Genomic DNA, 13,578 nt, shown 5'->3' with positions numbered 1-13,578 from the left:
CCCCTTTTCTCTTTGGTTGCATCAAGAATTACTAATGCATGAAATTACTAATATTTGGAGGACTTTGGGTGGGGGACAAATTTTCGGGTTTGAGAGGCTCTTGAGTTGAAGCTGTGGAAGTAAATCTGGTCCGGATTTCAAGCTTCTGTCAGGATTCCGGCAGTTACTCCAATTAAATCATGAGTCTTGAGCCACACTCCCAAAACTTCAAAGGATTTATTAGAAGTCAACATGTCGGCATGACCTGGGCGTAGCCGACTCTGAGATACGTAATTCATTGTTACCCTTGAGCCTGCTTCCCCCCACCCCACCCCTCTGGGTGTATCATAATTCATATTCTCCATATTTTCATAAAACATTTTCTGTACACATTTTATAGCTGCCAGCTACTTGAAAGGAAGAGGTTTATTTTTCAGAAATTCAAAGTCTCTTGAAGGCAGACTACAAAATAGGGAAAGCTCTAGTAACAATATAACATTCTAAATCAGTCTCTTAACTGTTTTTCCTTATTTTTAGCATTCTTATTGCCCTGGAAAAAAGAATTCATTAAATCAAGCAATGATTGAATTTCTTCCTTTATAATTAAGTTTATATAGTGTAAATTACATTCTGTGTATTCGTTTGGGTGGTATTTTACAATTTAAAACAACACAATTCTTATGTTTGGGTGAGTTTAAAGGATTTGGAGGGCTGTAAATCAATAACTTTCTGGAGATCTGGGTCAGTTAATTTATAATTACCTAAACACCCTAAACAATATTTCTAACAAGAGTTATAAAATTTATAAATTCTTGCCACCAAGCTCTTTATTCATACAGTATAACAGATAACAGATAATCAGAGTTGGAAGGGACCTTGTAGGTCATCTACAAGCGGGAGACCCTACACTATTTCTGACAAATGGCAGTCCAATCTCTTCTTGAAAGTCTCAAGTGATGATGCTCCCACAACTTCCGAAGGAAACTTCTGTTCCATTGGTTGATAGTTCTCATTGTCAGAAAGTTTCTCCTTATTTCCAGGTTAAATCTCTCGTTCAGTATATTGTTCATGGAAATGTGTCAAACAGCAGCGAATCCAGTTTTGTGTGCGTTATTGTCAAGTTTTTCATTAGAGAAATAGAAATCGGATTGACAATCATAAAAAAATTAAAAACAATTACAAGAAAGCTGGATACATACAGAAATGGGCTGGAGAAAAATAAAACAGAACTCCACTCTTTTCAAATGGCTTTTTAACCACAATTCCTCTTCTATTTTAACTGCTAATTGTAGCTCGATCTCAGTCTCTTTTTAAAGCCCTCCATATGCAGAGGAATTTCTTCAAATCAGTGGTGTCCCTCTCTCCTTCTCCCTCTCCCCCTCCCTCGGCTAGAACAAAATTTGTACTTTCCCAATCATTTTATCACCATTATTTTATAATAGATAAAGAGGGTTAGGATCTGGTCCGAAGAACTGCCTTGGAAACAGTGAAGGACTGACCCGTGGATCCTCCCTTTTTGCTGGCAGAGGGTTGCAGGAGGTTGTCGCAGCTGAAAACGGAACTCAGGAGTAATTTTCCTCTGGCAGAGTGCTCGGGCCACTGTTGAACTGGCCACACCCATTCCACACACACACACACACCCAGGTCAAGCACAACCCTGACGCGGGCCTCAATGAAACCGAGTTTCTGCCTTGTATCATCCTGGTCAAAGAGATGTCCAGTCTATTTTTGAAAACCTGCAGTGATGGAGCACCCACAATTCCAGAAAACAAGCTGTTTCATTGATTATTCTGTCAGGAAATTTCTCCTAGGTCGGATTGTCTTTAACGAGCTTCCGCTCATTACTTCTTGTCCTTCCCTCAGGGGCTCAGTCCCCTCTTCTCTGTGACAGCCCCTCAAATACTGGAGGGCAGTTATTTCCTCCCACAATCCTTGCTGACAGGCTAGATATACCTAGCTCTCTCAACCATTCATCATGCAATTTAGCCTCCAGACCAGTTGATCCATATTGCTATCTTGATGATTCTTTCTCACAGCAACTGCTTGATTCTTTGGAAGATGAGGTGCAACTTGACCATCCTGCACTCTGTTCTGGATCAAAGAAAAACCTCTGAATATCCACGGTTGTAACAGTCGCCATCAATAAGTTAAAATGAGACCATACAATGTCCTAAAGAGGCCAACATCAAGCCAGGATCCTTGCTTCCTGCTCAGTAGTCTTTGAGATTAAATTAGAACTCCCAGATTTGGGATACTAAACTCTGGCACATTAACACAAGATACAAAATAAATAAATAAATCCTAAATTATTGCTGCCATCTAGAAATGACTTACATCTTTTATCCCAGGTATAGCATTCTTCTTGAAATGTATTTGAATATAAGTAGCATTCTTCTTTTCAGACCCATTTCTATATCCTGAGTGTCACTGACTTAATTTTTCCTCTTTGCATTAATGTGCAGTGTAGCTTCATTTGTATAGAACAGGTGTGTCAAACTGGTGGCCCATGGGCTGGGTGCATCACGCACAGGCCATGCCCACCCCAGCTCCATGAAGGGAAAAAACACTGCGCTATGTCACGTGATGTCAATGTGACATGGCGAGTTTGACATCTGTGGTATAGAACATCCAGGCAAACATTTTAGCAAAATGTTTATTTCTATGACCACTGTGAGTAGCATACAGCATATATACCCAGTGTCTGTAAACTAAACAAAAAAAACCCCTTTAATTCCTATAAAAGCACCATGAATATCAGTTACATTAAGAAACTGCCAAAGGAACATTAAAACATCTCAACCCTCTCTCATGAAGAAATAATCCTTTTGCAGTTGGAATCTGAAGTAACAACATAAATGAGTGTTTGTTGAAAAAGTCCATTCCGTGTTAGGACTGAAATTCTCATGTATGATTTTCTTCTGTCCATCACATGACGGCTAGCAAAGGACTTAAATCAGAATCGGAACAGAGTTGGAAGGGACCTTGGAGGTCTTCTAGTTCAGCCCCCTCCTAGACTTTGACAACTGACACAATGTCTCAGTATTTTAGGACAATATTCCTTCATATGAATTCTTTGCACTTAGTTCAAATTATCTCCCCGTTCCACTTATATAGACTTTTTGGTGGACTCATAGATGAGAAATTTAAGTCAAAACTCTTCCCCTACTCCAGGCAGTTACTTCTTTTTCAAGTGGGTCCTTCTATGTGAAGTAAGGTTACTGCTAGTTTTAAATGTCTTCCCACACACCTTGCATTTGTAGGGTTCCTCCCCTGTGTGGCTCCTGTTGTGATAACGAAGCGCACTGCTGCAACGAAAACACTTTCCGCATTCCGTGCATTTAAATGGCTTTGCTATTAAGTGGATCCTTTTATGGGAAATTAGGTCACATCTCTGACTAAAACTCTTTCCACATTCTGTACATTTATGGGGTTTCTCTTTTGCATGGATCCTTATGTGGAAAGAAAGCTTGCTGCTCGTGATGAAGCTTTTCCCGCACTTGGTGCATTTATATGGCTTTTCCCCTGTGTGAGTTCTTTCATGGTAAGTCAGACTGCTTTTCCATTTAAAACGTTTCCCACACGCCGTACATTGATGTGGTTTATCTGTCCTGTGGACTCTTCTGTGAGAAGAAAGCTGAGCGACGTTTTTCCCACAGTCCAGGCATTTATACGGTTTTTCCCCTGTATGAATCCTTTTGTGGATAATGAGGTAACTACTTTGACTAAACTTCTTTCCGCACTCCGTACATTTAAATGGCTTTTCCCCAGTGTGAGTTCTGTGATGACAAGTAAGAGCAGCACTGGTGTTAAAGCTCTTTCCGCACTCCATGCATTTATATGGTTTCTCCACTCTGTGCTTCTTTTCATGATGCACAAGCGATCCTGTTTCAGCAAAGTTCATCCCGCACTCCATGCATTCAAACATTTTCTCTCCAGTATGGGTTCTTTTGTGGGATACAAGGGAGCTGCTTTTCTGGAATCCTTTCCCACATTCCACACACGTGTATGGTTTCTCTCCCTTATGGCTCCTTTTATGAGAAATCAGGGAGGCCCTCTGACTGAAACTTATTCCACACAGCGTGCATTTGTGCTTTTTTTCGTTTGAGTGAATTCTTCTGTGCATATTAAGGGTGCTGCTTGTACTGAAGCTCTTTCTGCACTCCCTGCATTGATACGGTTTCTCTCCCGTGTGGATCCTTTTATGGGAAATCAGGGAATGTTTCCATCGGAAGCTTTTCCCACACACTGGGCATTTATATGGTTTCTCTTCTGTATGGATCCTTTTATGAGACCTAAGGGAACAATTCTGACTGAAGCTCTTTCCACACTCCAGGCATTTATATGGCTTCTCTCCCGTGTGGATCCTTTTATGGGAAGTAAGGTCACAGCGCCTCCGGAAAGTCTTACCACATTCCGTGCATTCATAGGGCTTCTCCCCGCTGTGGATCCTTCTATGATAATTAAGGTGACTACTCTGAGCAAAATTCTTTCCACATTCCATGCATTTATAAGGTTTTTCCCCATTGTGGATTCTTTTGTGAGAAGTAAGATGGCTTTTTTGACCAAACGTCTTCCCACACTCCAAACACTGGTATGGTTTCTCCCCTGCATGCATCCTTTTGTGGGAAGTAAAATAACTGCTCCATTTGAAGAGTTTCCCACACTCCAGGCATTTATATGGCTTTTCCCCTGCTCTTCTTCTTGCAGCTAAAGAAACAGTTTTTTTGTTATGTTTTCCATTGTTTAGCAATTCACCACCTTCTCCTTTAGTATAAGTTCTGCAGTTTTTATTCACAACTGTGTCTTTGAATACTTCCCTTCTTTTCCCTAACGTCTTTTCTTTTCTCCTTCCTTTCCAAGATTGTTGCTGAATCTGAATACAGTGGGGATTGATTTTTTTCCTCCCCTGTTTTTTTGACTTGTTTTTCTTCCTTTTTTTGACTGGTTTTTCTCTTTCTTTAAGTCTTTCTTCCTTTTTCTGACTGATCTCTTGAAATGGTTCCTTGCAACCTTCATTCTCTTGCTCATGAGCTCCTTGGGAAGAAAAGAGAGAAGAAAAATTGAATGAAGCTAGGGGAAAGAAAATGAATCAAATTAATGTAAATGAATTCTCCCCAAGGTTTTGTTGACTTACTAAAATAAGAAATAATTTTAAAAAGCCCACTGATGCAACATTTATTCATTGTGGACACCTGATGAGATTATTACAATTTCAGGAATATAAAGACGCATGATCAATATGCAGATGTAGTTTCTGTTTAAGGAACCCCTTCAAAAGTCAATTTCTGTTAAATAGCAAACCAATTCAAGTAAATCGTTTCTATTTTCTGTGGTACATAGGACAGGCAGGCAGCTTCTTGTCCTACACAAGAAGCCACTATTAAGGTTAGAGGTCAGATTGCTGAATCCATAATCTAAAACAGGGTTCTTCAAACTTGACAGCTTTAAGACTTGTGGACTTCAACTCCCAGAATTCCTCCTCCAGTCATGTTAGCTCAGGAATTCTGGGAATTGAAGCCCACAAGTCTTAAACTTGCCAAGTTTGAAGACCCTTGATCTAAAATGAATCACTGAGAAAGTAAAATATATATATATTTTGAAGGGGAACATCTGAAGAATGAGATAACAAGTAACAACATGATGGATTTAAGGAAGTAGCTGCAAATTTCTTCCCTTGTTTGGAGCAGAAGAAGATAGGATTAACTCCTTCCTGTATATAGGAAATGAGACCTGGTTGGGGAGAAATGTTTTGACTGAATTTGACTACCTTCTAAACGTTTGCAGGCCAAGCAGGCGACTCTTACCCAAAGAGGCCACATTCTGAGAATTCTCCAGCATGACTTCCTCGTGGAGGGCTTTTTGGTGGGCATCCATCTGACACCACTCCTCCTCAGAAAAATACACTGCCACCTCCTCGAAGGACACAAGGCCCTGAACAAGGAAACAAATTTCCCTATTAACAGACAACGATGGATTTAGAAGTTCAAAAATCACATAAGGGGCAATGAGTGAAAGATGAGGATGTAAAACTTTATATAAGAAAATGGGCCACGTTCACAGGTTTTCACTGAAGGTACGGTTGGAACAAGTTTAATTTACATGGCAGAATTTTCCATTCAGTAAAAGTTAACTTCTGAATCTATTGACAGTTAGACCTCAACACACACAGCTGTAATGGGGGGGAGGTTTCCTTCCTAACATGTTGGCTAGTACGAATGAAGGCGAATATATGTGTCCCAGGGTAATGTTGCAGATATTTTGTCTTCCGAGCTTTTGGACTTGTGCTGCAGCCCATTCTCAGGGAATTTTACCAGAATGTTCTACGAGAAAGAAGTTCACCAAGGATGGGCTCCAGCACAAGTCCGAATCTCAGAAGACAAAAGTTCTGATTCTGATGACCGACCCAGATTGGATGTTAGCTAATGTCCAATGTATCCCTACACTGATGGAACAGCATCACAAATGTGCTGGAGAATTTATATGAGGATCTGTGTGAAGGCCATTAACCTGAGAATGACCAATTTCTGCTCTTCAGATTATAGGGAATATTTTTGTGGTGTGAACTTCCAAGCCCACGATTCTTCTGATTAACTTCAATGGATCCTTTCTGAAAGTCTCATAAAATATTTCTATTCCATTTACTATGTAACCTATCTCCTAAAGAACTATTAAATTGCAGATTCTACTTTACGCTGTTCTTCAAACCAGAGGCTTTTTTTACCCTCCTCAGACTAGATTTCAAATGATGCTTTAAAAAAATATAAATGTTATTTATTGATTTGGAAATGTAATGTATGTTTTGTTCAATTCTGAACTGAAGAAGCTTCTTGGATGAGAAGTGAAATGTTTTCAAGGGAAAAAAAAAACCAAGTAAGTCCAGTTGCCCTTTGGAAAAGTACCTTTGGAATATGGTTTCCTGCATCTTCTGAGATTTGTTCTGCTACCTGAGCTGGAGCTTCAGCCACGCCTTCAGTTTCACCAGAACAAGATGGCCGTATGAATACAAATGAGATGGCTCTGTTCCCTGTGAAGGAGACAATGGCGATAAAAGAATAATTTTTAAGAACCTAACAAATATGGAAAGGTAATTCTATCCAAGGGGAGACAGAACATTCACTGTGTCAGCATTCCAACTAACCAACTACAAACCAAGAGACTCCGAAACATGCATTTCCTCAAAGTTCCATTTTATTAGAGTTGTCCTATTGGCACATCTGGGAAAACCCAAATCTGAGAGTTCCGGGTTTTCCCTTCCCAAAATAAAATCAAAGATCCATCCCCTGCACCCATCACATGGCCCAATCAAATCATTCATCCCAACTGGAGACATCCCTCCTGTCACTCCCCTCCAGGTGCAGGGAAATATGTCCTTGACTCTCTAAGAAAGAATGTTGTTGTATTTAAACCTCTACCTCACTATGAGATCCTCCCTCCCGAATTCCCAGGCACTGAATGTGGCAGCCTCGAAGCTTTCATGTAAAATTGGCTTCCAAGGCTGCTTAGAAGGACCTTTCTCTTACCTCCTGAGGCGTCCTGATAGGGATCTTCTTTGGAGAATTGCTTGAAAAGCAGCTCCTCAGAGGGATCTTCTCTCTCCAGATCTTCAGGAACGACAGCTGAGGGGGACTCCTGCTGCTGAAACAGAAGGAAGGAGAAAAGAAAATAGAAGGAGAAATGGATGAATGGACCAACAGAGATGAAGTAATGGATATTTCTCAATCCACAGTCCTGCAGTCCCTTATATCCATCAGTGGAAGTGGAAACTAAGAAGGGAACAATGTCAGCGCTCTAGCAAACCTCCATTCCAATCAGTAACTCCGAGACAAACATATCTCAAAAGTACCTTTATTAGAATAGCACCTGGCACATCTGTAGAATCCCCAATCTAAAAGTTTTCGGGCTTTCCAAAATTTCCCAAACTACAAATCCATCCCCACTTGGTTGTCATCACATCACATGGTTCAATCACGATCCGTCCAAAAGTAAGATCCTTATTTCACCCTGCGCCATACTAAATGACCTTGAACTAACAAAAGAATTTTATTTTGTCTTACTTAGAGATGCTTAATTGAAATCACTCCCCTTTCACTTTCTCAGGCTATGTGGCAGCATGGAATATGGCTTCCAAAACTGACAAACATTTTCCCCAAATGGAAAGAACTGAAATCTGCCACAAGAGTTTATTTATTTATTACGTTTTTAAAAATTACCCATCAACTGAAGTTTTTGTGGCAGTTTACAGCAGAGAAACAAATGAGCTGATGTTTTTGTGGCAGTTTACAGTAGAAGAGAAACAAAGGTGTTCTTAATGTTGAAATGCCAGAAATCCCCATGCCATGGCTGAGTTGCTATGCAACTTGCTTGCAATCATACAACAATGGGAGGGGGAGGGAAGGCATTGGAATGCAAGTGTGCCATCTGGAAGCCGGAGATAGTTCCACCCCCCAAGGTCACCAACTCTGAGAAGGTCCAAGGCAAACAGATTGTTCTCAAAACAACCCAGGTTCAGCTGATTGGTGGGCAAAGGACCATGTGACTCTAGAGTGACAATAAAGTTCTTCTAAGTCTAAGTCTATGGTAGGACCAGGGAAGAAAAAGGGGAATTTATCTGACGCCTTTGCGCACAAAATGTTAGAACTGGCTTTTCCACTTCTGGTTTTTCAGCAGAGTATACTCTTTGAGGGAAAAAAAATGTCCCAGGAGTTTCTTTTTTGGGCTACCATATTGGGATGGTTGACACCCTATGATTGAAACCTAGAAAACTGATGGCAGAAAAAGACCTACTGTAACATGGAGTCTGCCCTATTTATTAAATTTTTATATATATATATATATATATATTTGTCAGATGACAGACATGTGCTTATCTCATTCCCAAGCATGTTTAATATGGAAACTGATTCCTAAGCATATTCAACTATGGAAACTGATCAAGGAGAGATTCAACCTAGAAATAAGGAGGAATTTTCTGACAGAACAATCAACTCATGGAACAGAAGTTGCCTTCAGAAGTTGTGGGAGCTTCATCACTGGAGGCTTTCAAGAAGAGACTGGACTGCCATCTGTCAGAAAAGGTGTAGGGTCTCCTGCTTGGGCGGGGGGGTGGGGTTGGACTAGATGACTACAAGATCCCTTCCAACTCTGTTAATCTGTTAAACTATAGTATTAAATGAACTACAGTATTACGGTATATATTGTTTCTTCTATTTGGAACCATTCTAAGACCTAAGAAGGTATCTACCTGCAGATTTTCCTGTTGCTTCCCTTTGGCCTGGCTCATGAGGAAGCCTTCAGCCAGGTCCACTGCCTGGGAGCTGGTCTCTGCTCCACACTCCCGCACCCAGCTTTTCATTTCGGGGGGCAGGAGGGCCAGAAAATACTTTAGGACCACGAGGTCCAGCATCTGCGCCTTTGTGTTCCTTTCTGGCTGCAGCCATTCGTGGTAAAGTTGGTGGAATCGGTTGCGAAGTCCTCGGGGTCCCTCAGCCTCCTGGTATTGGAAGCTCCTGAAGTTCCAGGGCTGAACTTCTGAACAGAGGATGGTTTCCTCCTCCAGGACCTTCTGCCTAGCGCTTGCCCAGATCTCTTCACAGCTCCCAAGCTGAACAGCAGAAGGACCTTTTCCAGTTGCCTCACTTGCTAAAGGGGGCCTCTCCATCTTCCTCTGCTCTCCAACACAGCTTTAAATGGGGCCGCAGAGCTTTTCACGCTCCTTGTTTGCGAGATATTTTTGTGTCTAGGCAAGGAGACAAGATGCTTCCGCCCTATAGATCTGCAACAGAAAAGCACAGAGAACGTAACAAGTAACATTTTAACAACTCCCTGCAAAATGTCGAACTAAGGATTCTTTTGAGCTGGCATAATTTGGCAGTTCTAATCTCACGAGGCTCAAAATTGATTCAGCCTTCCACCCTTCTTAAGGTGGGTAAAATGAGGACCCAGATTGTTGGGGGCAACATGCTGACTCTGTAAACTGCTTAGAGAGGGCTATAAAGCACTATGAAGCGGTGTGTCAGTCTAAGTGTTATTGCTATTAGGAAGATGTATGTGAGTTCATGATGTTTTTATCTGCTGTGTTTGTTATGATGGATGATTTCAATATTTTTCTCAATGTTTTTATGTTGTAAAAGCTATTGGATAGGAGATGGGCAGAAAATGAATTTCATAAATAAATTAAATAAATAGCAATAGCATATGAGGACAATAAACCAGTAGAACAGCCTACCTTCAGAAATTGCGGGTGCTTCATCACTGGATGTTTTAAAGAAGAGACTGGACAGTCACTTATCTGAACTGGTATAGGTTCTCCTGCTTGAGGCAGGGACTGGACTACATGACCTCCAAGGTCCCTTCCAGCTCTCTCCCCTCCTCTCCTCTCTATTCTAGTCACTATTCTATTCTTGTTTCTATTCTCTTTCCTAGATTCTATTCTCTTTCTATTCTATCCTTATCCTATATTCTATTCTCTTTTCTATTCTATTCTCTAGTCTCCTTTCTAGTCTCTAGTTTCTATTCTATTACTACCCTATCTTCTATTCTATTCTCTATTCTATTTCTATTCTATTCCTATATTTTCTATTCTATTCTAGTTTCTATTCTATTTCTGTTCCTATCCTATATTCTATTCTCTTTTCTAGTCTGTTCTCTAGTCTCTTTTCTAGTTTCTAGTCTATTCCTACATTGTATTCTCTTTTCTAGTCTATTCTTTAGTCTTTTTTCTATTTTCTATTCTCTCTTCTAGTTTCTATTCTATTTCTATTCTATTCCTGTCCTGTATTCTATTTTTTTCTATTCTCTAGTCTCTTTTCCGTTCTCTAGTTTTCCTATCCTCTATTCCATTTCTATTCTATTCCTATCCTATATTTTATTCTCTTTTCTATTCTCTAGTCTCTCTTCTAGTTTATTCCATTTCTATTCTATTCCTATCCTATATTCTATTCTCTTTTCTAGTATATTCTCTAGTCTCTTTTCTAGTTTCTAGTATATTCTCTAGTCTCTTTTCTAGTTTCTAGTTTCTTTTCTGGTTTCTATTCTATTTCTATTCTTATCCTATATTCTTTTCTAGTCTGTTCTCTAGTCTCCTTTCTAGTTTCTAGTCTATTCCTATATTCTATTCTCTTTTCTAGTCTATTATCTAGTCTTTTTTCTATTCTCTCTTCTAGTTTCTATTGTATTTCTCTTCTATTCCTATCCCATATTCTATTCTCTTTTCTGGATTCTATTCTATTTCAATCCTATTCCTGTCCCATATTCTCTAGTCCTTTTTCTTTTCTCTAGTCTTTTTTTCTATCCTCTATTCTATTCCTATCCCGTATCCTACTCTCTAGTCTTTTTTGTATCCTCTATTCTGGATTCTATTCCATTTCAATCCTATTTCTATCCCATCCAATTCCATTCCTTCTATTTTGGCTACCTGGCTTCTCCCCTGCATTTTGCTTGAATGCAGTCAGCTGCAACTCCTCCTCCGCTGCAAAACATCCAGTCTTCCTGCTGGATTTCTGCAACGCAACTTTCTTCTCTCTCCACCTAGGCTTTTCCCAAGCATGCAAAGGGGCGGTAGGGGAAGATGGGGTCCCGGGGCTTCTTCCACCCCCTTCCCTCTCCCCCTTCCCCAGGACTCAGCACTTTGGAGGGAGAGATTGCACGCCTCCCTCCACGTCTCCAGCTCCACGGGAACACCCCCCCGCCCGCGAGAAAAAAAAATACTCCCCCCACTCACTGAACAGGTTCCCGTCTGCACCTCCTCCGTCCTCGCAAAACTTTCCCCGCGGCCGCATCGCCTCCTGCGGAACAAAAGCGGTTAAAACGAGCGAGGCTAGAGTCGTAGAGGGGCCACGCTTTGGTCGACGTCGCTCCGTCTGGGTTGGGCATGCGTGCGCCGTTGTCCGGCAGCAAAGATGGAGGAGGAGGAGGGGGCGGGCAGCCTCCGAGCTTCAAGAGTGGAGGGAGCATGCGTAAACGACCGGACAAAAGCGTCCGGCGCCGGATTTGGACAGGAAATGACGTCACTAGAAAAGGCCGTCGCCGGGTGGAGCTTTCCCGGAAGAGTCCGAATGGGAATGAATGGGAGCGTTTCTAGTGGGGGACTAGATTAGAAGATGGGCGGGGTAACCCCCCCCCCCCATGGAAAGATACAAACTATTAAAAAAGAAAACCAGACCTAACAAAAGAGGAAGTGAACTTCCATTATAGATAAAAGATCATTACATCTCTACAGAAATCCACCAAACCAAGAATGAAAACCTCCTAAGATCCATATGGGTCAATATAAAAGGGAGAATTGCTATAGGGGTATACAACAAGCCACCTACCAAGCAGAAGAAATAGACGAACATTTTGCTAAACAATTAAGAAATGTATGTAGGAAACATACCACAGTAGTAATGGGATTGCTAATTGTACCCTATGACTATCATTAAGTGTTGTACCTTACGATTCTTGACTCTTGAATGTATCTTTTCTTTTATGGACATTGAGAGCATTTGCACCAAGACAAATTCCTTGTGTGTCCAATCACACTTGGCCAATAAAGAATTCTATTCTATTTTATTCTATTCTATTCTATTCTATTCTATTCTATTCTATTCTCAATTGCCATGTTCCTTTTCACATAGAAACAATATCTGCCATATGCAACTTGAAGTTGGCAATAGTACCTTCCCTCCTTGTCTCTGTCTCTCTGTCTCTTTCTCTTTTTCTAATTCTCTCTCTCTCCCTCCCACCCCCTCATGGAATTAAAAAATATCTCTTGGAATTACCGGCCCGTTAGTCTTATGGCAAAAATATCTGCTACATTCCTTTTAAGTAAACTTGAGATTGGGGAGAAGAAAAGTGCATTCCTTGCAGAAAAACCAAAAGGTTTTAGGCAGAGTTAAAGGTTATATAAATTTGTATAATAAATAACACATAAATTAATGATTTAATTTGACTAAGATTTCTCTTCAAATTCCTAATCACAATATGTGTCAGTCAGTAAATGGAGAAATTTTAAGGAGGAAATTGATTGCCCTTAATTTAGAATTCAGACTATTGTCCCTGATCTAAGCCCTTGTTTGAGGCAGAGGTTGGGGCTCAATGGAGCCCTGAGAACAAGGATCTATTACTTACCAAGGGGGAAGGGAAATGTGCATATTTGAACCCTTTTTATTCAGTCTAGATATGAATGACTTACCAGGAGTAATGCAGTGCGCATGTCTAAGGTGCTAAATACATGTTGGAACACGCTGATTTACACTGAATACTCTTATCATTCTTGTATGTTGGATTGTGTAGGCTGTTAAGAAGACTTGGCTTATTTATTTTATTTATTTATTGGAATTTGTCAAACAAAAATGAGAACAAGAATAAGAGAATAAAAATACAGTGACAGGGATGATAGGCACGTCAGTGCACTTATGCACGTCCCCTCTACTGACCACTTAACTATGAAGTAAGGTCCATGGAAGTCGATTTGTGACTGAAACTCTGAAAATTTGTAGCTGAGACAACTGAATCAGGCAGAGCATTCCAAACTTTGACAACTGTTAGGGTTTTGGAATTAACCCCTAGAAGAGTATTGCAGCAGTAGTCAAGCCAGGAAGCCAAACGAGAGTGGAAGGG

General features: G+C 40.6%; 1 protein-coding gene and 1 long non-coding RNA gene across 5 annotated transcripts in view; both read right to left on the bottom strand.

The window, feature by feature from the left end:
• The window catches only part of LOC148131833 (uncharacterized), a 501,829-nt gene that overhangs the window by 196,166 nt on the left and 292,085 nt on the right, over positions 1-13,578 (bottom strand). The window lies entirely within an intron of this gene.
• Positions 2,616-11,849, bottom strand: LOC113427566 (uncharacterized). 4 transcript variants are annotated; one of them, XM_087953453.1, is made up of 6 exons: positions 11,720-11,849; positions 9,221-9,751; positions 7,500-7,614; positions 6,879-7,003; positions 5,784-5,910; positions 2,616-5,013 (listed from the first exon to the last, which is right to left on the bottom strand). In XM_087953453.1, the coding sequence occupies exons 2-6, from the start codon at positions 9,635-9,637 to the stop codon at positions 3,155-3,157; spliced, it is 2,643 nt and encodes an 880-aa protein (XP_087809579.1). In that variant the 5' UTR covers positions 9,638-9,751; positions 11,720-11,849; the 3' UTR covers positions 2,616-3,154. The 4 variants fall into 4 exon arrangements, with proteins under 4 accessions (XP_087809579.1, XP_087809580.1, XP_026545864.1 ...); XM_087953454.1 differs by having other exon boundaries at positions 7,500-7,611; XM_026690079.2 differs by having other exon boundaries at positions 11,699-11,847.

Source organism: Notechis scutatus, chromosome 2 (genome assembly GCF_049901735.1).
Source record: "Notechis scutatus isolate UNSWTSFEM ecotype Mainland chromosome 2, rNotScu1.2, whole genome shotgun sequence".
In the NCBI taxonomy this organism is placed as follows: domain Eukaryota; kingdom Metazoa; phylum Chordata; class Lepidosauria; order Squamata; family Elapidae; genus Notechis; species Notechis scutatus.
The sequence above is the reverse complement of the archived record's forward strand: the minus strand, read 5'-3'. Positions and strand labels throughout refer to the sequence as shown.

Bases quoted from the DNA above. Each gene is read 5' to 3' on its own strand.
- LOC113427566 (XM_087953453.1), bottom strand. From the start codon at position 9,637: ATGGAGAGGCCCCCTTTAGCAAGTGAGGCAACTGGAAAAGGTCCTTCT. The intron at 7,004-7,499 runs GTAAGAGAAAGG...TCTCCTTCACAG, and splicing joins CTATCAGGACGCCTCAGGAG to GGAACAGAGCCATCTCATTT. The intron at 5,911-6,878 runs GTACTTTTCCAA...TTCCTTGTTCAG, and splicing joins CAGGAAACCATATTCCAAAG to GGCCTTGTGTCCTTCGAGGA.